The sequence below is a fragment of the Paramormyrops kingsleyae genome, chromosome 18, assembly GCF_048594095.1.
Source record: "Paramormyrops kingsleyae isolate MSU_618 chromosome 18, PKINGS_0.4, whole genome shotgun sequence".
Classification (NCBI taxonomy): domain Eukaryota; kingdom Metazoa; phylum Chordata; class Actinopteri; order Osteoglossiformes; family Mormyridae; genus Paramormyrops; species Paramormyrops kingsleyae.
In genome coordinates this window covers 11,051,460-11,076,405 of record NC_132814.1, presented here as the reverse complement: position 1 = coordinate 11,076,405, position 24,946 = coordinate 11,051,460, and the positions used below count along the sequence as shown (strand labels likewise).

Here is a 24,946-nt window from a genome sequence, read left to right as displayed (position 1 = left end):
ACATGCATTTTGCCAGATTTACATATCTAAATTGACTAAACTCCAGGCTACTTTGTGGCCCTGAACTATAGACAAGATGGATGGATGGTCTTTAACTTTCACAAGTTAATAGAAACCATGTTGGTTAACATGTTGATGCAAAATTTCAGCATCCATTACATTACCCAGCCCTACTGGGTACTATTAGACACCCACCTTAAAATAATAGAAAGACAACTTTAGTTTCAAGAGTGAAATACTTGTTAAATGTTAAATTATCTCCTCCCTTCCATTTTCATTAACTCTAGAACCCTATTATTCGAATCACGGTCCTCAAGGTCCGAGCACTGCTGGTTTTCCAGCCTTCCTTTACCTGTGAGCCAGGTGTGAAGCCTCTGGCCAATCAGAATCAGTAATTATTAAACTAACTACCTGGGAGAACTGAAAACAAGGCCTGGATTTGGAATCGAGGTCCAGATTTGAAGAACCCTGCTCTAGAAGATGTTTTCTCAATCTGAAATGTATATTATTGTTTGAAGAAGGCATGTTGGTAATGATTCCTAGGGGTATAGCATTGCAATATGAATAATATCATGAAAGCCTATAGTCTAACAGGAACTTTATCAGATTCCATCCCAGTCATGTTTAATCATACCTTGGGCGGATGCATAATCTTTTAAACTGAAAAAGGCACATTTACCCTATTTGTTAAGTATGGGGAAAATTAAATCCTCATATATTAAATAAGATAAAACATTCCAAATCCACTTGAAGAGCTACCTCTTGAAAGAAATAAACTGGTACCATATTTTGGCTGCACTAACAATTTGACATTACTCAATGTACTTCAAACGAGGCATCAGTTTACCTGAGAGCCTGGTTACTTAATCTAGCAGGACTTATAAAAAGATTCCATTGTTGTTACTCTATGCAGTGAACAATGAGCCCAGTGAGGCCTGGTGTGTGTTAATGATTGACACAGATGGCATACAGATAGCTGAAAATATGGGAACTGTACAGCAACCTAGTTTGTATTTCTGCCCTGCAAATATTGCATATAGTGGGGGTATTGTACATTATATTCACAAAGAAACACTGGTATGTTTCAAAAGCGTGTAACATTGTTGAGGTTTGGGATGATTTTGGGAAGTCTGGCTCATTAGCCTTTCGGTTTCTCTGTAGTGAACAAACTGCATAAAGAAACAATCTGAAGGTTCAAAGGAGTTTCTAAGTTCTGCATTTAGTTGTTTGTTAGATATTGCATTGATAAGGCTTGAAGGTACAGTATTTAGGTTCAGTATTTAGCACCTCCATGGTCATAGGTTTGTGCCCTATTTTTTCTAGAATACGCCCCAGGCTTGCAGAAGCCTGTACTGGACAAAAGGTTATGCAATACAGAGGGATGACTGACGATACATTACACTGAATAACTAGTTATTAAAACTGAAATAGCCATACATGTTTGCCAGTTGACTGTTAATTAGTTTTGAAAGTGCAGAGTTTTTGGAAACGGCTTAGCTGCAGATAATTTTAAAACCTTTTAAGTGCTAAACTAGTAGCAGCCAAAGACCTGAGTGATTATCAGCTGTGATGACCATATTATTTACTGTGGGTCTAAATAACAAAATACATAAAAAAATAAAATAAAAATCACAATTAAAAACTTGAAAACCATTTGAGGAATTTTAGTCTGTACAAATGTCAACTACCTTGTCGTTATACATGTTAATCACGGCAGCTGATTTATTTTAGTCACTTTTGTTTTTCTACAAAAAATTCAAGTAAATGATACACAGAAATTAAATAAATACAGGGGATCAGACAGACCAAAAGGTATAGCCACTCCTCCTAAATGTAACATCATACAGTATTAGCATTTGACAAACAACACAAAGTCTAAGGGAAACTACTGCATACAGGGATGTTCTGTAATAGTCATAAATATGAAAAGTTAATTTAAATTGTATGAATTAATTACGAGAATTTTCATCTACTTCTTAGACATTCAGTAGTGTCCCACTTTCCGTTGTGCTGCCACGGGCATCTGGCATGTTCACTGGTGTCATTTATCACACGCCAAGTGTGTAAGGCATATACATTCTCTGGCATTCTTTTCAATTCTGGCCATTTGTTTCAGAAATGTCGACTGTGACATTAATATAGGCTTTGGTCCTTTCAACAGACAGCATTTTGTACAAGCAAGAATTTATTCCATCGTTTTTCCAGATTTTCCGAGTCCGTTCCAATAAACGCATCCTGAAAATAGAGAAATAGAGGGGAAAATTAGCCTCCAGTTATTTAGCAGATTGCAACAGAAGCACACATACATAATACACACACCATCATTTATTAAAGGAGTGGTCTGTTTATTTAGCAAATTGCTAGCATGCCCTTATACTACAGTTAAACATACTCAGTTGCATATAAAATTATTCTATAAAGTTAGACGACCATACTATTATAGATAAATGATCTTATTTTATTATTTTGCTGACAAAGCCTCCAAAATTGACACTGAAAATGAAGGTAGCTTCTATGTGAAACTAGCAAATTTGTTAGATAAGAAATGTAAAAAATAAACTGGTTATATTTTATATACATATATATATAAAATATATGTAACAGTGAATATTATTATATAATAAAATACATTTTTAAAAAGATTTCTTATTCATTATTTTAATATTAATAATAAAGCATTAATACATTTAATTATAATAATATTGTCGTGCCGAGCGAGGATGGAACGGAGACAAAGGCGCAGACGTCAGGGTATCGGGGAATACGGGGTTTAATTACAGGTAAGGCAGGCAAAATGCAGACGGACAATACAATGACCGGACTGGGGAAACAAACTGAAACGCGGACGAAATACAGAGGACTTTTAAGAACATAAGAACTATACAAACGAGAGGAGGCCATTCGGCCCATCGAGCTCGCTTGGGGAGAACTTAACAAATAGCTCAGACTTGTTAAAATCTTATCTAGCTCTGATTTAAAGGAACCCAAGGATTCAGCTTGCACTACGTTATCAGGAAGACTATTCCATACTCTGACTACACGCTGTGTAAAGAAGTGCTTCCTTAAATCCAGTTTGAAATGTTCTCCCGCTAATTTCCACCTATGGCCACGAGTTCTTGTATTTGAACTAATGCTGAAGTAACTATTCGGTTGAACAGCATCCAAACCTGTTAGAATCTTATAGACCTGGATCATGTCCCCCCTCAGTCTCCTTTGCTTGAGGCTGAACAGATTTAGCTCAAATAACCTTTCCTCGTATGACATTCCTCTAAGACCAGGAATCATTCTTGTGGCCCTACGCTGCACCTTTTCTAAGGCCGCTATGTCCTTTTTAAGATATGGTGACCAAACCTGTACACAATATTCTAGGTGAGGTCTCACCAAGGAATTGTATAATCTTAGCATTACCTCCCTTGACTTAAACTCCACACACCTGGAGATATACCCCAACATCCTATTGGCCTTTTTTATTGCTTTTGCTGCATTCCATTTGCCCTCAGAACTCGGATTCAGAGTTTTGAAGCCAGAAGTGACGACATGCGCACTCCCGTTTCTCCGAGATCCGAGAAATATCTCGAACAACACAGACGTTCCCAAGTTCAGAATCCAAGATGGCTGCGCCCTTTATCAACAGAAGGGAAAGTTGTAGTTTTATTCTGTTTAAGCACTACTTCTCATTTGTGGCTCATTAAATGGGTCGCACACACTATACCATCTAACTTATCTGTGGACATGTTGCTACGGAGTTTTATACGTGAAACACCATGCGTAATGTGTTAAGTGATATTGCTAACAATTCCAATAAGACTCATGAACAATCAATAACCTATGTCACCTCCACTGCTACACACACATTTATTTCTGTCTGTCTCTATTTATTCCTGTGATTTTGGTCTTATTTATTTACTTATTTATAATTCACTTTATCATTCATTCACTTGTCATCCTGTTGTCTTATCTGTCTTGTCTATGTTCACTGTCTGCAGGAGCACATGCAAGCAAGCATTTCATTGTACACGGTACTCGTACTTGTACACATGACAATAAAAGAATTGAATTGAATGGCTACCAATTAACCGGGCTAGAATTGGATTTCATGATTAGTCAGATTATTTGTCGGATTTAAGGTAGTTCGGGCTAATTGTAAGTGAACAAAGATAAAGGCCATTTAAACTGAGGTACCTTAAATCCGACAGGTTGTCCGGCTAAGCAAAAAATCTTGCTTTTTCATATGGGTCCATGGTATTGCTACTTCTGTGGCAAATGGAACGCATCCGACTCGGTCTTCTCGAGTTTTTAGCGGATGTGATGTAATCTTGGAATTCGAAAATCAGATTCCGAGGCAAATGGAATGCAGCATGATGACAACCAGAAACAGCTGATCACACGGGGATTCCATACAGGGTTAACGAGGGGGCGTGGCACACGGAAGGAGCGGACGATCGGGGCAGGACACATTGTTTGGATACATTTACTTTCTTACTTTACAAATTACTGTTTTGATAAATGTGCTTAGATGTGTTTAGTACAGTATATGCTCTTCTTGTTTTATCCGGTTCATTTTGTGTTTAAATGCTAAAAAAACATATTTAGGTGTAATTTTTTGGGGCCGGGAACCAATTAATTGGTTTTACATTATTTCCTATGGGGAAAATTCAATCAGATCTCAAACTTTTTAGGATTCGATCCGGAGTTCTGAACAGATTAAGTTTGAGTTCTGAGGTACCACTGTAACTATATATATATCCCAGCGACCCAGATGGATAAAGCGGTATAGATAATGAATGGATTGGATGGATGTATTTTATATATTTTATATATGACACACAAACACACAGTTAAAACCTCGGATTGCGAGCACAATTCGTTCCAGAAACGTGCTCGTAATCCAAAGCACTCGTATAACAAAGCAAATTTTCCTTTTAGAAATAATGGAAACTCAGATGATTCATTCAGCAACCCAAAATATTCATTAAAAATGATTAATACAAAATATAAAGTAAAAATACATAAATTAACCTGCACGTTACATGGATGGTGTGAGATGAGGGAGAGGAGAAGAGGAGGGTTATTTTGTAGACTTTCACTATAACTAACGGAATCACTGTTATCTGTTGGCTCACTGGAATCTTTTTCTGTTTGTGCGACTTTAACAAGGAACCCATCCAATGACAGCCGCTTGTGCCTCCTTTTCGATTTTGCGGAAATGTGTACATTGCATTGTCGTTAAACAGATTCATCGCTCGCACTGCTACGCCCTTATTCGGGTGGTACTTGTCTACTAAATTTTGACTATATGGGTGAGAGATGCCGACTGAGACCGAGCATGGGAAATGATTACCCACAATCCCTCAGCGAGAGAGAGAAGAACTATCGGCTCAGTTGTGATCACGTGACACTAGGCAGACAAAGCGTATACATAATACTCGTATTGCAAGACCTTGCTCGTTTATTAAGTTAAAATTTATTTAAAAATTTTGCTCATCTTGCAAAACACTCACAAACCAAGTTACTAGCAATCTGAAGTTTGACTGTATATGAGAGAGAGAGAGAGAGTGTGTAAACTGAGATAAACTGAGTTTTGATGAAATAGTCTATCGGGGCAGAATACTTCTACAATTTCCTTCATTTTTAAAAGCCTGTGTCATCGTTTCACACCACATAGATAGAATTTAAAACACATTTTCTTTGGCAGCCCAAGACTTTTGCATAGTGCTGTATATTTAGAAAATGACAACCTATTCCTGAAAATGCAAAAATTATACCTTCCATAATTATACCTGTAATAGAAGCAGGGATAATTGGCTACTTTACTCATTTTATGGAGTCTACAGGTACAATTGCCATTTGTAGCCCTTTGTGGATTAAGGTGAATAACAGCCCATGAGTAACTCATTGTGTAGCTTCTCATTTCTTAGGCTACCATGTGTGAAGATGCATCCCGAGGTCATGGGTATGATGTTACTGCTTTCAAATTATTGACCAAACAACTAAGGAGACTGTTGAAAGTATTGGAATTGTGTTAAGAACTGTCCAATGCATTATTAACACCTGGAAGGATTGTGGTGAATCATTAACTTTGTGGGAGAAATATGGTCAGATTAAAAAAAAACTAACGAATGGCCATTCACGATCATTCAAAAATTTGAAATTACAGCCATCTCCATGCACGATGCGACAAGGCATTACAGGACTGGGACTAAACAACTGTGCGGCCACAAGAAAACTACTTGCTAGTGAGGATAATTGGAAAAAGTAATGACTTCAATTTGCTTGGCCACATAAAGATCGGATTCTGGAGCAATGGAAAAAGGTCAGGTGGTCTGGCGACTCCAGATTTACCCTATTCTAAAGCGATGGGCACATCCACGTTTCAATTGGTCTGGTCTCGGCTCAACAACATTATGCAGCAATAAAATGAAATCAGCTGAGCACCTGAATCTACTGAATGACCTGCTTATCCCATCAATGGATTATTTTCTTCCCTGACAGCATGGGCATATTCCAGGACAACAATGCCGTGATTCATCGGGCTTGAATTGTGAGGAGAGTCCTGAACTTAACCCCACTGAAAGTCTTTGGGATGTGCTAGAGAAGACGGTACTCTCCCGTCATCAACACAAGATCAAACTTAATGCAAATCTGGATGAAAATAAATGTTGAGACGTCGCATAAGCACCACAAAACAATGCCAGAATGAACGCGCGCCATAATCAAAGATAAAGACGATCCAATATTAAAGTGTATGACTTTCTTGGCCAGGCAGTGTATTTGTAAACTTCTCAGGTAGAACCAACTAAATATTCTTTTTACTGCACACATTAAACGTGTATTGTCTGTAAATTTTCCGGATGTTTGCGTTTGCCACCAATACTTACCGATTACGATTCACTGCATTTCCACTGTCTCTTTTATGAAAGATCATAGTATAACGACCCACTGCTGCAGGCGGCCGCACAACCTTCATTTTCTGGATCCCCACCCTAATTGGACAAAACGGACACAAACTTACAAACTGCAAAACTATAAAACCTTAAATTAAAAAAAAAAATTAAAAAATCAATTTGCATCAGGGCTTTGCCACACACGAAAAGGAACAATTTAAACGATGTAAAGATGATGAACGATTGCATGAATGATTAATGCCATCGCATACATAATACATTATTAAACAATACATGTGAAGTATAGAAGAATTCAGTCTCACCGAATACGAAGATCGTCATCCTCGCCTCCCCATCCCCAGTACTTGTTTGAAAACCCATTAACGTAGCTAAACTGCTCCTTACTCATGGCCGTCACCCCTCCGAAATAGCCTTGGTACCGCAATCTGAGAAGTAAGACAAGCGCATGAAATGCAAGTACATCTTAAAAAAAAAATAAGGCATATACAGTATATGAAATCTTTTATAGATATAAAATACAGGGTAAGCCAAAAGTAGGTATACCGTTTTTATTTTACAAAGTAAAGTGGGTATAGAGGAATGTATCAACGTTGATGTAGAACATTTCGAACCCCTAAAAGACTAAACATCTGTATTGTGAAATAAGAACTGTATACCTATTTTTAAAAATAATTCTGTAAAATAACAACTGCATACCTACTTTTGGCCCATCCTGTACGAAAATTATAAAATATAATGCAAAGGCAACAGCATTAGCTACTGTGCCATCACGGTCTTAAACACTAGACCAGCATGGTTTGCAATGTTAATACAGACATCGCAAATTACGTGGTTGTAACATCGCAGGAATTGAGACAGTCAGCTGAGCTGAGACCGTAAACAAACTAAAACATTTTTACTCTGTCATAGAATCATAATTTAGCAAGCTTTGCAATATTATTGATGGTTCCTTTTCAACATTAAACAAGTAACTGTTTAAAAAAATAAACAAATAAAATCACTCTAAAATTTACCGCCATTGTACTTCCATAAGCTCTGCATGCACTCTCCAAGCCAATCATGATCATTCTCATCCTTGCCATTTGATTCACTCACAGATAGCAGTGATGGGGAGTTGGTTTCAATTTACAGAACCAAATCTATGGAACTGTTCTTTTGAATAAAAGAACCAGTTTGTTTGATTCAATTTTTTATTCTCAAGTAAACTTTTGGCATAATCAGAATAGATCACTCAGTGAGTTTCAGATCTTATGAGTCTCACAAGTCTTGCCGAGTAACACTTCAACCGAACATACCACTAACTTGCCAATTGCCAAATAACTCCGCAATGATGTCTAATTCATGAACCAATCCTTCTTTTGACCCAGCTCTTTTCAGTGAATTGGTCGAACCAGAGAGTCAGTGACCGAATGAGCCAGTATGAGCGAGCGGGAGTTAGTGAGCCACAGGCACCATGCGGACAAGTACGTTCACAGTACAAACACAACGGATTATAGGATGGGGAGAGGCATCACGTGGCAAGCACACTCACAGTGCAAACAATGGATTATGGTATGGGGAGATGCACCACGTGGTCGAGCACGCTCACAGTGCAAACAATGGATTATGGTAAGGGGAGATGCACCACATGGTCGAGCACGCTCACAGTACAAACAATGGATTATGGTATGGGGAGATGCACCACATGGTCGAGCACGCTCACAGTACAAACAATGGATTATGGTATGGGGAGATGCACCATGTGGTCGAGCACGCTCACAGTGCAAACCCAAGGGATTACGGTATGGGGAGATGCACCATGTGGTCGAGCACGCTCACAGTGTAAACCCAAGGGATTACGGTATGGGGAGATGCACCACGTGTTGAAGCACGCTCACAGTGCAAACAGCAGATTATGGTATGGGGAGAGGCTTCACATGGCCGAGCACGCACACAGTACAAACACAAGGGATTATGGTATGGGGAGATGCACCACGTGTTAAAGCACGCTCACAGTGCAAACAGCAGATTATGGTATGGGGAGAGGCTTCACATGGCCGAGCACGCACACAGTACAAACACAAGGGATTGCGGTATGGGGAGAGGCACCATGTGGCCAAGCACGCACACAGTGCAAACAATGGATTACGGTATGGGGAAAAAAAAACCACGTAGCCAAGCACGCACACAGTGCAAATACAAGGGATTACGGTACACGGAGGGGCACTGAAGGCAACATAGCTACAGGAGGACTATGAAAAGCAAGTGTAGTTAAAAAACAAAGGTTGCTCTTTTTTATATGGCAAATTATAAAAATCTAAAAATATTTGACAAATTAATATTTTGACCTGTACAATGCGTGGTTCTACGAAAAATGTGATTTGTTTAGATTTGAAAACCAGTTCAACTGATTCACTGGAAAGAGCCGGTTCAAAAGAACAAATCATTCATGAATTGGACATCACTAATAATGTAGCGCACTCGTGAGAAATTTAACAAAAATGAGTGAGGAGAAATACAATTAATAATAGGTGACCAAAAGACATTTTTGTTCTGCTGTATGGAAACGAGACAGTACGGAGTAAAAGCACATTAATTGGCACTGCTTTGTGTTGGCACAACTCATGGCCACACCAACAATTTATTTGACAGTCTATCGGTAAATAAGTTCTATTCAGCTATAGTTAATTTTAGGTAAATTCTTCAAATCAACCTAATTTTTTGTTTTATAGATATCACAATATTTATCACAAAGTATTACCTTGGGTTTAGTATGACTCAGCTTTACTGAATTTGCATGATATGACTACAAAAAAAATTGATTATCATGTACTGTATTTTGTAAGATGATGTGGCTAAAGCAATTATATTGAGATACAGGAATAGTCAAAAGTAAATTAATCTAAATGGTTTAAAGCAAAGACAAGCTAGGATACTCCGAAAGGCTGAAGGGCACATACACTATGTGGACACACCTGAATGCAGGTGTTTCGTTCAGACCCATTGCCATAAGAGTAATAAATCAAGTACCTAGCCATGCAGTCAGGTCAAACCAACATTTGTGAATGAATGGGTCATTGTGAGAAGTTCAGGGAATTAAAGTGTGGCACTGTCATAGAATGCCACCTCTTCAAAAAAACATAACTTCTACCCTGCTAGATATTCCATGGTCAGCTGTAAGTGGTATTATTGCAAAGTGGAAGCATTCAGGAACAACAGAAACTAAAGTAACAGAGGGTCACCAAGTGCTGAGGCACATAGTGTGTAAATGTCGCCAACACTCTGTCGACTCAGTAACTGCAGAGTTCCAAAATTTCTCTGGCATCAACCTCAACCCAATAACTGTGCGCTGGGAGCTTCATGGAATGGGCTTCCATGGCCGAGCAGCTGCATGCAAGCCTCACATCACCAAGCGCAATGCCAAGCGTCAGATGGAGTGGTGTAAAGCACACTATCACTGGACTCTAGAGCAGTGAAAACGTGTTCCGAGGAGTGACGAATCATGCTTCTCTTTCTGGCAGTCTGATGGACGAGTCAGGTAATGGTATAGGGCTGTTTTTCAGGGATTGGGCTACGCCCCTTAGTTCCAGTGAAGGGAACTCAATGTTTTAGTATAGCATTTTGGACAATTCAATGCTTCCATCTTTACGAGAAAAAGCCCTTTTCTCTTCCAGCATGACTGTGCCCCAGTGTACAAAGCAAGGTCAAAAAAGACATGGTTGGGTGAGTCTGATGTGGAAGAACTTGACTGGCCCCCATCAAACACCTTTGGCATGAACTAGAACGGAGATTGCGAGTCAGGACTTCATGCCGAACATCAGTGCCTGACCTCATAAATGCTCCTCTGGGTGAATGGGCAAAAATTTTATGAAACTTCCTGTGGGTGTAATGGCCAGGTGTCCAAATACTTTTGTCCATATTGTATAGTTTATAGAAATCTATGGCTATCCTAGCATTATTAGTCCCTCAAAACTGAAAGCCTAGATTTTCTTTCACTTTTACAGTTTTCCTCAGTCACTTTGGTACATTTTTTTAATCATTCATAATATTTGCAAACCAGTAGGCCCAAGTGCATTTCTCGAAACAACTCGTACAAACAGCACCACACAATGAATTACCTGCAAAAGCCCTTAACTTTCCCAGAATCTTTAGTTTACCTCTCAAAAGTAAATATTTATGTTAATGAACATGTCAGCACCATCACAATGACATGTCTTTGTCAAGTCTATGTAATTTTTTACAAACAAGATACAGTAGTAAAAACGCTTCACCATACTGTCAACATAACAGTGTACTCTGTATTTTCCGATGCAGACTATGGCTAAGGATTTGAAGACAATGACTGAAAATGCACAAGGCTGCACCTTCTCTGCATGGCATATCATTTCAATAGTACAACTTTACACATTACTCTATGTAATTTGTTGACAGATCATGCCATTGCACTACAGAAAAGCACTAAAAGCACTGCTTAGCACAAAGAAAAAAAATACTAAATTATAAATGTAAACATAGGAAACTTTACATGCAGCAATGTATGGGGAATTAATGTGAAGTGTCTCTACACCTCCTGACGATTCCGTTTGGCAGGCCATAGTTTGTCATCCACATCACAACAGACATCTTCCCTTGAAAGAAAGATTCTTTTGGAACGTCTTATGTGGCCTCTGTAGGCTTCTGCTGTGATGTCCTCACGTGCCTCATCCACGGCAGTCAGCAGCATCATCTATGCGTGTGGCTGGCGATCATAAGCCTTCCATCTCCATGCTGAGCAGAGCTCCTCATTGGGGTTAAGGAATGGGCAATAGGGGTCCCTGTTGTTCCTCCATTGTCAGAAATTGTAACACTGTGTTGTGCCCTGTCAATATATACCTGAAGGTTCATGAAATGCACCTCTGAGATATCAGTGGTTGATGTAATGCTTCAATGCTTTTATGATGTGCGAAAGTGACTCAATGATGTGGAGACTGGGCAAAGGGTTAGTGTCATGTTTACAGTGAGGAAAGGTCCCTTGACAGAACGTGACCCGTCTGGCATGCTTTACAGGCTGGTACTGTCTCTGGTTCTGGTTCTCCTTCGCCATTATGTGACATCAGCCTGTCACTTCTGATCTTTAGACTCATTGGAATGACAGGTTTGTTATACTCTAAACAGAGGGATGCAATGAAAGGTCTAATATGGTGAGGAAGTATAACTGACTGTGGAAAAATTCCAGGCCTCCAGACCCTACTGAAAACCGCTTTGATTTCAAAAACTGCCTCTGAAGATTGAGCTATGGCCACCTGAGGACTGGGGAAACATACAAGAACCCCATTTTTACCACCCTCATGATGAACTGGATTTTAGTTGCCTCAGATTTAGCCAGAACAGTCATACATTACAAGTGCTTTCACACGACGGAGGCTGTTCCTCTTTATTCGGACCCTCATCCTCTATGCACCATCTTCCTTGCTGAGTTACCAAGGCGACAAATACTTTAAATAAAGCTCTTTTTTAAAAATCGAGATTAATCAAGTAGTTCTGGCATATATATATATAAAATATATATAAAATACTGCATCATATGCAGACAGGCATCTCAATGCGTCATAATGGACATGTAACCAAAACGCAGACAGTGTATCCAGAGAGGTAAGCTGCTTGTACTGTACAGTACACTGTAAAAAAAATCCCGTCGTTTTTACGGAAAAAAACTGGCAGCTGGGGTTACCAGAATAATTCCGTAAAATATACAACAAAACAGTAATTGCTTTTACCGAATAACATGTCAATTTTACAGTATAAACCAGTAAATATAACAGAAGTCCAGTGTATTATATGCTGGTTTAAACTGTAAAATGTACATGTTATTCAGTAAAAGCAATTACTGTTTTGTTGTATATTTTACGAAATTATTCTGGTAACCACAGCTGCCAGTTTTTTTCCGTAGAAAATACATGTTATTCGGTAAAAGCAATTATTGTTTTGCTGTATACTTTACGGAATTATTCTGGTAACCACAGCTGCCAGTTTTTTTCCGTAGAAAATACATGTTATTCGGTAAAAGCAATTATTGTTTTGCTGTATACTTTACGGAATTATTCTGGTAACCACAGCTGCCAGTTTTTTTTCTGTAGAAAATACATGTTATTCGGTAAAAGCAATTATTGTTTTGCTGTATATTTTACGGAATTGTTCTGGTTACCCCAGCTGCCAACACTCTCTTGCCGAGGCAACACGCTCTTTATTAGTAGTCCAGAAAAGAACTACACCAGGCACCCAAAGAGCACCGAACCACTTATATACAGGAAACACGAGGTTGTCAGACGCTCAACTGTAAGACGCATACACGGTGGGAGATTTACGGACGCTAATTACACACGAGGATCGGACAGGGTACACATAAGACACAGGTAAACACACGCGACAATAAGGAAATATAACCATTAGCAATAACAACAACAATACAAGGGCTATTTACAAATGCGCGCGGGGCATGCTGGGACATGAGCCCCGCCGGTGCTGCAGTATTTTTTATCACCTCAGTGGAAAAATACCTTCTTATCAACGGACCAGAGGTGTTGCCATGAGGCGAAGTTCTGACGGTAGCCCCAAATGTACCGTCAAAAGCTGTCTGACAAACCAGAAATCCTGAGTTGTGTGGACTATTTCTTGTTGGTTCGTAACGCACGTAGCAAAAAGCAAGTGTTGATATATTATTTAAAGTTTTACTGTTTCTCATCTGTAAAGCACAGAATATTCATTTGTAAAATGTAACACGGTTTCTTTCAGTATAAACAAAGTTGACCTGATTAAAAAAAAATATTAATTTTCACACCGTTATGGTATAATTTTAACTGTATTGTACTGGTTTTTATATTACAGTTTGTTTGCGTTTAAACTACAGTAATTTGTTAACTCTACCAAAATTAAAAAAAAAAAAAAAACATATTTTTACTGAAAAATTAACAGTTGTTTTTTGTTAAGTATTTTACAAAATCTTAATGTCAAATATACGCTGCTCTATTGTTTTTCCTTTTACAGTTTTTTTATGTCGCTATTTTACAGAATTTCTCAGTTAATTTCACGGACATTTTTTACAGTGTAGCAGACAGTGCTAGTCACTGTTCTTCCCATGACAATAAATATATTTTGAACTAACCAAGAACACAGAAACAACCATAGACACACACCTGTAACCCGTGACATTCCTGCCAACCACTAGGTGTTTTGGCTGCCGCTCGCACGCATAGAGGTTATGATCATTCTCTGGTATGAGGTCCACATCATGGAAAACAAAGCAGTCCCAGTTGTAGTCCTTCAGAGCTTCCAGAAATCCAACATTCAGCAGTTTGGCGCGGTTGAACACACTACTGCCAGCCTGGAACAGAGAAAATGCATTCATCAACAAAAAAGTAAAACACGCCACTTTATTTTCTGAAACTTCTAAAGTTATGGCTCTTCCACCACTCTCAAAAACAATGAACGTACAGGGAGACCGAGGCCTACTGCTCCACAAGCAATGTCCGGATCAAACTATTAACATGTAGTTATGTTCATTTGGTCCTGAGACACCAACTATTGTGTTGTTATAACGAAAAGAAACTACTTTATAGTCATACTGTTAAAAAACATATTCATCCCCAACTGTATGGGCAGTGTAAACACAATAATTCAGTCCCCTATAACATAATTACATGAATTAAAGGATTAAAAAGCTGTACCTGCTGGATCACATAGATGCCATAGTGCAGCTGCTGTCTCTGCAAAAAAGGGTGCAGGTGATGCAACAGGTAGAGAAGATGCATCTCCCGGTTGCGATGAGGAATGAGGATGGCCACATTCTGCCGGGGCTTGCAGTCATCAGGCTGAAACTGACCCTTGATCAGCTTGCTGTTTGCACTCTCCACGTCATTCATCGTGAGGGAAGGTTCGAATGAAAGCCGCACAGATCCCACTAAAAATAAACAGATGTTACTTTTTCAATAACGTGTTTTCGTCTATGGGGCACATCTGAGGCTGAACGCATATGGGAAGCAAAGGAACTGCACACCTCAACAAATAATTTGTCACATGACTCAAAGAATGTTTGAAACATAGATAATTCTACTGTATCTGAATATCAATTCGGATCATGATGAGTTCAGCATAATCTCATGTGGTTATAGATACTACGGAATCTAAATTTGTCCTGGATAAGATTTACACCACAAACTCAAGTAGTTCTAACTGTTCAGAACCCAGAAAAATCTGTCATAAGAGTCACAAATTTGGTAAAAATTGTAGAAAAGATCAAATGATATATTCTTTGATTCTGAGAAGCTAACGTGCATTCTTAAAAAGCATCCCGATGAACAAATCAGACAGATTATATTACAGTAATAAAAACACCAAGCAAACCTGTAAAACAAGTTTACCTTCAACTAGTCCCTCAACATTGTGAAACCAGCCTTCACCCAGTGACTGTTTCATTGGGTAGAGCCGCTCATTAGAGCTACAACCTGCTCCTACACACGGTGAATAACGTGGCTGCAGCTGAATGAGGTTAATTTACTGTGCAGCTAAACATCAGAAAATCTACAGTGATATTCTGAACATTGTGAACATCGAACATCGTGTGATTGTTGGTGCCAGACATGGTAAAACAGGCGCTTTCCTGGGATTCTCTGAACACGTAACTCCTCTGCACTTGAAATGGTTCTCAAGACAAAAGAGGGGGGTCATACTTTTACTTAATGAAATGACTAAGGAGTGTACTCTGATTAATCCATTACTGTCACATATTTAAACTGACACCTACTCCTAGTGAAATAAATAATAATAGACACTTTATTGTCCCCGTGGGGAAATTGTTTTTACACCTCCCTGGGCTTGCTCTTTGTAGAGTAAGTTGTCTGTGAAGGGCAGCCACCTGTAGCAGCACCCATGGAGCTGGGAGTTAAGGTCCTAACTCAAGGACCCACAGATGTGTTGAGGCTGGGTTTGAACCAACGACCTTCTGGGCTTAGCCCACTGAGCCACACGCTGCCCCAAAATTTACCAGTGTAGCACAATACATTTGAACATTAAATTTCAAGCTGAAGTTTGTCACGCGGCGAGATACAAAACTTGATACTTTCCTAACTCCAATCAACTACTCAACCGGACAGCGGTGTACAATGTTCAGAACAAAACAATTCACAGAAAAATCCTGCAGTAATTCGCTCTCAGCAAAACAACATGAATGGATAGTACAATCCGGAAACCAGAGGCCTGCTCAGTACAATCCGAAAACTAGAGGCCTGCTCTCTCGCACATTTATATGACAAAGAAAAGTGGTTTTCTGAATATTTTAGAGTCATTGCTATACTTACAGGATACATATTGTTGCAATAGGCCTACAGTTTGTATCACTAGCACCTACATACAGTTGTCATTTTAGCCAATATATTCCGCATATAAAAACTCATCTTAAGAGTCATAAACTCTCACCACATTTTTACATTAGTGCTGTAACTGCTTTAGCACACTATTAAGCAATGTGTGGCTAAATTATCAGGAGATTTTTTTTAAACGTATGTTCGTCATTATGGCCAGGTCTTTAATTAGGAAGTTGGGAGAGAGAATTGCCAATATCATACCCAATCAGACTGAAACATGCAGACAAACTAACATTCCTACTCACTGGGGGGAAAAGGCCAGATTTTCAATAATTTTTTTTTTTTATTTTAAACACAGCAGTAGGTTTTAAATCATAAAAAAAATAGCTGTAGTTACAAGTCAGAATTCCCCTAACAGAGCAGCAATGAAATGTAATGGGTGCAGGAACTTCACTGTGGCCTCAAAAACGTGAGAACAACATCAACCTTCACAAGGAGTAGTAATCAGGTCTACAAAGAACCCAGATCGCAGAAACAATTAACGAGATGGACACAGAGGAGTGAAACCTTTTGAATTCTTACATGCCGTCCAAAAAGGTAAAACGAGAATCCGGCTCTCAGGGTGGAGATGCTATTTAAATAATTTGCCAGGTAAAAAGGAATCGCACACAAAGCTCAATGGGTTAGCATTTAAAATGTGACCTGAAGTGATCCTGAAAAAGGTTCATCAGGCCTCAGTGCCACCAGGTCAAAAGTATTTTATTGTGCCTTGGACAGGGGTAAGTGGTAGGCTGAATGGTATATTTGTAAGACATGGATGACTGAAGACATTTCTTTGAAACTTGACCCGAAGACCTGCCTCAACAGTTACTTCCCCATCATTTAAGCAGAATGGACAAGAAATATCCAAAACCTGTGGCAACTGCTACTGGCTGAATAACTGAACGTCTACTCTAAACATACAAGGGTTGGTAAATGAAACTGAAATACTGGCCAGTATAGTGTTTGAGGTTTGATGCCTATATATACACAGCCTGGTGGCCAGTCTTCACTGATGGCACATTCCATCAGTAATAGAAGAGTGTGAAGGCTGAATCAGCAGAGCAACAGCGCAGCTGCACATAAAATATTGCAATCCACACAACACAATGGGAGACATAGAGTTTAAAGAGGACAAATCCTTGGTGCGTGTCTTGCTGGCTGATCTGTGACCAGGACAGCAGGTCTTTGTGGTGTATCGAGAGCCACAGTATCCAGGGTAATGTCAGCATACCACCACGAAGGATGGACCACATCCAACAGGAGTAACTGTGGATGAAAGAGGAAGCTGTCTGAAAGGGACGTCTGGGCACTAACCCGGATTGTATCCAAAAAGCATAAAACCACAGCTGCCCAACTCACTGCAGAATTAAATGCGCACCTTGACTCTCCTGTTTCCACCAAAACTGCTCAGGAGCTCCACAGGGTCAATGTTCATGGTCGGGCTGCTAATGCCAAACCTTTGGTCATTTGTGCCTATAGCAAACATCAGTTTCAATGGTGCAGCACAGGGGTGGATCAGTAATGGTTTGGGCTGTGATATCATGGCATTCCCTAGGCCCACTACTTGTTCTAGGTGGGTGAGTAACTGTCAAGGACTACGGAACCATTCTGGGGGACCATGTTCGCCCAGTGATTCAAACATTGTTCCGTGAAGTTGGTTCTATGTATCAGGATGATAATGCACACAGCAAGAATGGTGACAGAGTGGTTTGATGAACATGAAAGTGAAGTTGAACATCTCCCATGGCCTGTACAGTCACCAGGTCTGAATATTATTGAGCCACTTTTGGGTGTTTGGGAAGAGCGAGTCAGGAAACATTTTCCTCCACCAGCATCACATACTGTAGTGACTTGGCCACTGTTCTGTGAGAGGAATGGCTCAAAATCCCTCTGGCCACTGTGCAGGACCTGTATCTGTCATTCCCAAGACAAAAGGAGGCCCTACACCATACTAATCAATTATTGGGGTCTTAAACCAGGTGTTTCAGTTTCGGTGTCCAACCCCTGTAAATTGTCAAAGTATTATAGAGGACAACAAGGACGACCATGTGTAAGTTTTTAGTAAACTTATTTACCTACCTAAACAGTGGTTTATTCACCACATGAGCACTGGTTTAACCTTCTACAAATCAACCACACTTCTAGAGAAACAAACAACTGTAATCTATGTTAATGTTTTTGGAACAAGACTTCCAGCTATTTATAAATTGTTCTTTTTATATCATTTCAGTCTTTCGGTCTGCTTTGCCTAATGTCAGAAAGTCATCAACAATGAAAGGTTTTAACAGAAGTTTCAGTAATGCTTATTAATAGGTATCATAGGTTATTAATTGTAGCAGGAGAGTTACAATCAATTATCAGTTCTGTTCTCAGATATCACAGACCAAACGACAGCCTTCTGAACATCAATGAGCAGTAAACTTACAGGACTCAAGCTCAGAAGTTCTCTTACCAGCAAATTATACCATATTATTGTTAAGTATCTAAAGGAGAATAGCATTTTATTACAATCCCTGCCAAAAATAATCAAATAGACAAATTTTCTATAATTTCTACTTAAGGGCTTTTTAACTTCATCTTCTTCCATCTCATATGCAAGTTTTGCCTACAAGGATTTATAATATAAAATAAAAACATGAATAGGAGAAATACTGTTTTCTAAGTTTACGGCAACCTAAAACAGAACTATCACTAAAAGGTTAACATATCAAGCTGTCCAGCGTTTGAATATATTCAAGAACATTTTCATAGAAAAATGTTTTTTACTAGTAAGAGAAGCCATTAAAATGTATCACAAAGGAAGACATGGAACAGCTTTAAATGACCAAAATAAACTGAGCTGTCATCTCTGAGCGTGTTTGCAGAATTATCCTGAAGAAAAGACAGGCAGAAAAGGTCTTGGAATGAGCTGCAATAGTCGTGCAACAACTTGAGATCAATGTGCAATATAATAAAAGAAGGCAGCGTTCTCATCCACGCTTTGAATGATGACATTTAAAAGAATAGCGAAGCCTTTATGCGTCAATATCCTGCTGATTTTTTGCCGGATTCTGTAGCTATAGTGGTGTCATACATTGCCAAAAATATTAGTAGTTTATCAAAGTGTGATGGTATTGAATAAAATAAAACATTGCTATAGACATTTGTGGTAAAAAAAAAATAAAAATCAATCAGGGGTGTATTAAATCTTCAAAGACTGCTTGCAAAATCTTATGTAATTGTGCACTTACAGATTTAGTTTAATGCCAACATTGAAAAGCAGCTTTTTAAAACCATCCTCCACAACTGAATCCAGCAAACCTGGATGAATTTACAATTTGAAAGAAAAAAAATACCTTATTAGATTATCGACTGCAACTGATACATTAAGAAAATTGAACTGAAATTAAATATCCATAATTTTTAAAAATCTGCATTCCGCAGATGACAGATTAAAGTAGGAATATTCACTATGGGGTTTTGACTAATTACACTTTTTACAGAATGACTATTTCTTATACAATTAAGACATATATACAGCTCATCACTCACAGCATTGCATGTTGCTGTGGTTTAAGCAAGCACATTTTGCAAAATTGTACTAGTAAGAGTGGTTTAACTTTAGCTAACAAGCCCAGCAGGCAATTAACTGGGGTGGCATCAAACTGAGCAAGCAGCAGTGCAAATTCCAGTGAGGTGAATCAAAGCACGGAGAAATAGCAAAGAAAGTCAGGGCACAAGCTGATTCATCGCTGCGATCAAACGATTATTTGGAAGATGGACAGGTAGAGCACAATCCTACTGCATCACTGCAATGACCTCGTAAGTTATTAGTACAGGTGTATAATAGATAAATAGATAAACTGCATTATTTTGAAGCTTTGATGCTTATTTTGTGATATTTCAATTTTATACTTTTAAGAGGAGAAAAGAAAACCCATCTTGTCAACTGTAAGAAGGTTCTTAAGAGTCATCACTATTTATAAGGCAATATTTGGAGAGAGAGAGAGAAACACCATCCCACATTTATAAAATAAAAATCACTGAGTAATGAACACTGAGTAAGACGGAGAAGCAAGGAGAGTGTCAGACCTGCATATCTGAGCAGATGCCAAGGCGGGCTCTGTAAACAGGAGTGGGGAGGGTAGGGGGGCGGAGGGCAGGGGGGCGGAGGGTAGTTAAACTCATTCATTGCAAAAGGTATTTAAGAATAACTGGAATACAATCCTACAGTAACCAACAGTTTTGGGATAACACTGAACTGCTGAGTCAATGCCAGACTACACCCATCTCCCATTGGGATTTAATTGATAAATGCATGTAACAAACTCATAAAATAAGTAATATAACCTGCGTGATGCATTCGAAGTTCTCACCAAACAGCTTAGCAAAATTTTAATAACTAAAAAAAATTAATTCATAAAACTTCTTTTCGCAGCATGATTAATTTTCAAAATTGGTACATAAAAAACTACCACAGCTCAATGAATAATTTATGCACCGATTTCACAAATACTGCGTAATTAGGATTTCTTCAGACACCAGCTCTTTCTATATTGCATGACCTAGCAACAGACAATTTTCATAAAACTGTTCACTGAACAGGGTCAAAAATAAATGTTACAGGACAAAATGAGAAATGGTGAATCAATCTCCTGAACTATAGTACCTACTGACATGCAAATCCGTTGTGGAATGTATCAATATCCTGGTACCCTGCTATGCTATGTGTGGTTTTTTCCACTTAATTGTTTCTTATTCAACTTCCACAAATGTCCTAAAAATCAACAAGTAATTGTATGCATTCCGTCCAACATTAATTACAATGCTCCTGATGCGTTTACTGGTGGACGAGTGCAGCACATAATATAATAACAGTTCTCCCTAATCAATCATACAAGGTTAATCAAACTGCATTGCATGTTAGAAGTGCAACATTCATAAGCTGTATTCTTAATTGTAAATGTAATGCCCATAACAATTTAACGCCCACTATTTCATTAAAAAACACACAGTGCTTACAGTGCTTATTTGTCTAGTGCAGTGGTTCGCAAACTTCCTTGAGTACCAACCAGCCATTCTTCAGAGATAGTTTACCTCCGTCACATGATTCAAAGCATTATTGAACTGAAGATTAGTTTAGTTTTGAATTGGACAAAGTTTAGTTTTTAAACTACAAGGCTTGGGTACAAGCTATACAAGATGCCAGTCCGTCACAGGGCCCATGGCTGGTGTACAAGCTATACAAGATGCCAGTCCGTCACAGGGCCCAAGGCTGGGGTACAAGCTATACAAGATGCCAGTCCGTCACAGGGCCGAAGGCTGGGGTACACGCTATACGAGGGGCCAGTCCGTCACAGGGCCCAAGGCTGGGGTACAAGCTATACAAGATGCCAGTCCGTCATAGGGCCGAAGGCAGGGGTACACGCTATACAAGATGCCAGTCCGTCACAGGGCCCAAGGCTGGTGTACAAGCTATACGAGATGCCAGTCCGTCACAGGACCCAAGGCTGGTGTACAAGCTATACAAGATGCCAGTCCGTCACAGGGCCCAAGCCTGGGGTACACGCTATACAAGATGCCAGTCCGTCACAGGGCCCAAGGCTGGGGTACACGCTATACGAGATGCCAGTCCATCACAGGGCCAAAAGGCAGGGGTACACGCTATACGAGATGCCAGTCCTTCACAGGGCCCAAGGCTGGGGTACACGCTATATGAGGGGCCAGTCCGTCACAGCGCCCAAGGCTGGGGTACACGCTATACAAGGGGCCAGTTCATCACAGGGTCCAAGACTGGGGTACACGCTATACGAGGGGCCAGTCCGTCACAGGGCCCAAGGCTGGTGTACAAGCTATACAAGATGCCAGTCCGTCACAGGGCCCAAGGCTGGGGTACAAGCTATACAAGATGCCAGTCCTTCACAGGGCCCAAGGCTGATGTACAAGCTATACAAGATGCCAGTCCGTCACAGGGCCCAAGGCTGGTGTACAAGCTGTACGAGATGCCAGTCCTTCACAGGGCCAAAAGGCAGGGGTACACGCTACACGAGAGGCCAGTCCGCCACAGGGGCCAAGGCTGGGGTACACGCTATACGAGATGCCAGTCCGTCACAGGGCCCAAGGCTGGGGTACACGCTATACAAGATGCCAGTCCATCACAGGGCCCAAGGCTGGGGTAAACGCTACATGAGAGGCCAGTCCGTCACAGGGGCCAAGGCTGGGGTAAACGCTACATGAGAGGCCAGTCCGTCACAGGGGCCAAGGCTGGGGTACACGCTATACGAGATGCCAGTCCGTCACAGGGGCCAAGGCTGGGGTACACGCTATACGAGATGCCAGTCCGTCACAGGGGCCAAGGCTGGGGTACACGCTATACAAGATGCCAGTCCATCACAAGGCACTACAAGCAATTTAGAGATACCACTGAGGCTAACAGCAAGTTTTTTGGATGGATGGAAAAACCACATAACATGAAGAACATATACACAGCCTCCACACATGCAAGGCCTAGATGGGATTTGAACCCCTTTTCCTGGAAGTGTGCAGCTGCAGGCCAACCCACGGAGCCACACTGCCACCTTCCATGGTGATGCTGAATATACCTTCACATTAAGAAGCAACACTACAAAAAGACATTCAGCAGTGTTCCTCTGAGTACTCACATAGAAATGGTGATCGGAGAGGACAAGTTTTCTGAAGAGATGGAGTACTTGCGTCTGAATGTGGTTTTCTACTTGACAGTTCCTCCATGAGACCAGGTTTTTGTTCATGCATAACATTTTTGGTAGGCTTATCTGTTTTTGACCAGAGCAATAAAGTGTTTGGCACCTCCCGCACTATGTCGCTGGCAAAACTGGCAATCCAGGCCAAGATCGAAACAGACAACAGGATAAGTATGAAATATTTTCCCTTTCGCAGGCACTTGAACAGGGCCAGAAACATGCTCATGGCCAGATTATTTATCAAAAGTAAAATAATGCTAACTATACTTGTCTCTATCTCATGGCCACATTAAATTATATTCACAAGACAAGCCTTCCAGATTTTTTCCCCCCCCAAATTGTCTAGATTATAAAATTAGCTAATATCTTAATTCATTACTATAAGAATAATATCTTCCACAGGGAGAGCCTTGTTTTTTCCCCTTTGAACGGCTCTAAAAGAAGGAAGCAGCAGCAAATTTCACGTCTTCTGACAGCAATCTGTGAAGGAACAGGGGAAAAAACAACAAGGAAACCTGAGTTAATATTGACGCTTGCACCCGGACAGCATTCCGCGGCAGCCAGCTCAGCATTCCGCCTCAAACGCAACGTTTCCTACACAGCCTCGCCTTACAACAACACCAGAGGAACACGGTATTTTACTTCAGCGATAAGATATTTTCACGCTTCATTTATGGATGATGACTTGTCTGTAATCGTTTAAAATAAGTTTGAACAAAACGTGGAATGAGAAATATTTCCGCACAAATGCAGCCTTAGTCACGTTGGCGCTATAGGTTACTACTAAGAAATCCACGATGTATAAACAAATATCCGAATATATGTTAAAATCAAACTCATTCAGCCCCGTTGGCTTCGCTTCCAACGTGACGAAATTCCAGCAACAGAAAGCACTAAATCGCGTTAAATGTATGGGGGAAAAAATGATTAAAATATGCAATACATAAGGATTAAAGGTAGTGTTATATTCTACAGAACTTTGCCCCTGGTTAAATTTTGCTTACTTCCTTTATACACTACAAAATTCCTTGTTAGAAAAAATAGATTAAACCTCATATTTAATTTTTTACTAGTTAACTAGGTAACTAGAATTTGCGCACTAGGCGTTGTACGGAATGTCATAGAGCCAACTTCATGTATATAGTTACTAATACAATGTATCTGACATAATTACATTATTTCAGGTTTATGATTCAGGTATCAACAATCGCGTCGCCCATTTCAATAGAAGTTTGCTTCTGTTTAACAAATCAACGCATTTACAGGCGACAATGGTAATGAATTTAAAATAATTACGCCAGCTTTTACTTCTTATTTACCTAGTGAGACCGATTTTACCTGCAGTCGTTGTAGAAAAATCTAACATGACGCCTCAGCAACAAACTTCATAGAACATAACAGGCGAATTTCCTTATGCAGCATCTCCAACTCGATTTCCACGTCAAGTCCAGGAAATTACGGCTGGCAACAAGGTAGCAAAACAGTTCCGGTAAATGCTTTTCAAAATAAGAGTTCCTTGGCGGATAATAATCAGCATTCAAACAAGTCAAGACGCTCTGGTATTTCCTCCTGTTAAATTTCAACGGAATTGGCCTGATGTACCAAAGTATATAAAAATGTAAGAGAGAAATGACTAAGACATTGATTTAAGAAAACAACTGATAAAATGATGTCAAGCCCATATAATAAAAATTGAATTTCAAGTCGGTCAGATGACTAAACCACATGTTAATATTTACATTTTGTGTTTCAGTGGCGTGTCATTTGCGTTTACATTTAACAATCGCGTTTGATCATCTTTATTATCAAATCCAAGTGTTTACGTAGTTTATGAAGATTTGCATGTTAGAAGTAATGGAATACAATTTGGGTAATTACCAAGTAATTATATTTTGTAAGCAAGTAATGTTAAGAATACGTGGATAGATAAATGTTTTGAGAAAAAAAAAAGTTTGTGATGCCCCCGGAATTATTTGGATTG

The 24,946-nt window shown here is 39.6% G+C and overlaps 1 protein-coding gene across 2 annotated transcripts; it reads right to left on the bottom strand.

Moving 5' to 3' along the window:
* Window positions 1–1,695: 1,695 nt before the first annotated feature.
* b4galt4 (UDP-Gal:betaGlcNAc beta 1,4- galactosyltransferase, polypeptide 4) lies at window positions 1,696–24,422 on the bottom strand. Of its 2 annotated transcripts, none has more exons than XM_023800617.2 (7): window positions 24,304–24,422; window positions 22,906–23,445; window positions 14,588–14,820; window positions 14,057–14,244; window positions 7,208–7,330; window positions 6,879–6,983; window positions 1,696–2,235 (listed from the first exon to the last, which is right to left on the bottom strand). In XM_023800617.2, the coding sequence occupies exons 2-7, from the start codon at window positions 23,189–23,191 to the stop codon at window positions 2,094–2,096; spliced, it is 1,077 nt and encodes a 358-aa protein (XP_023656385.1). In that variant the 5' UTR covers window positions 23,192–23,445; window positions 24,304–24,422; the 3' UTR covers window positions 1,696–2,093. The 2 variants fall into 2 exon arrangements, with proteins under 2 accessions (XP_023656385.1, XP_023656386.1); XM_023800618.2 differs by having other exon boundaries at window positions 24,285–24,377.
* Between the last annotated feature and the right edge of the window lie 524 nt (window positions 24,423–24,946).

Coding starts and splice junctions, on each gene's coding strand:
- b4galt4 (XM_023800617.2), bottom strand. CDS start 23,191: ATGAGCATGTTTCTGGCCCTGTTCAAGTGCCTGCGAAAGGGAAAATAT. Junction 14,245..14,587: donor GCATCTATGTGATCCAGCAG/GTACAGCTTTTT, acceptor TCTCTGTTCCAG/GCTGGCAGTAGTGTGTTCAA. Junction 2,236..6,878: donor AATGCAGTGAATCGTAATCG/GTAAGTATTGGT, acceptor CTCTATTTTCAG/GATGCGTTTATTGGAACGGA.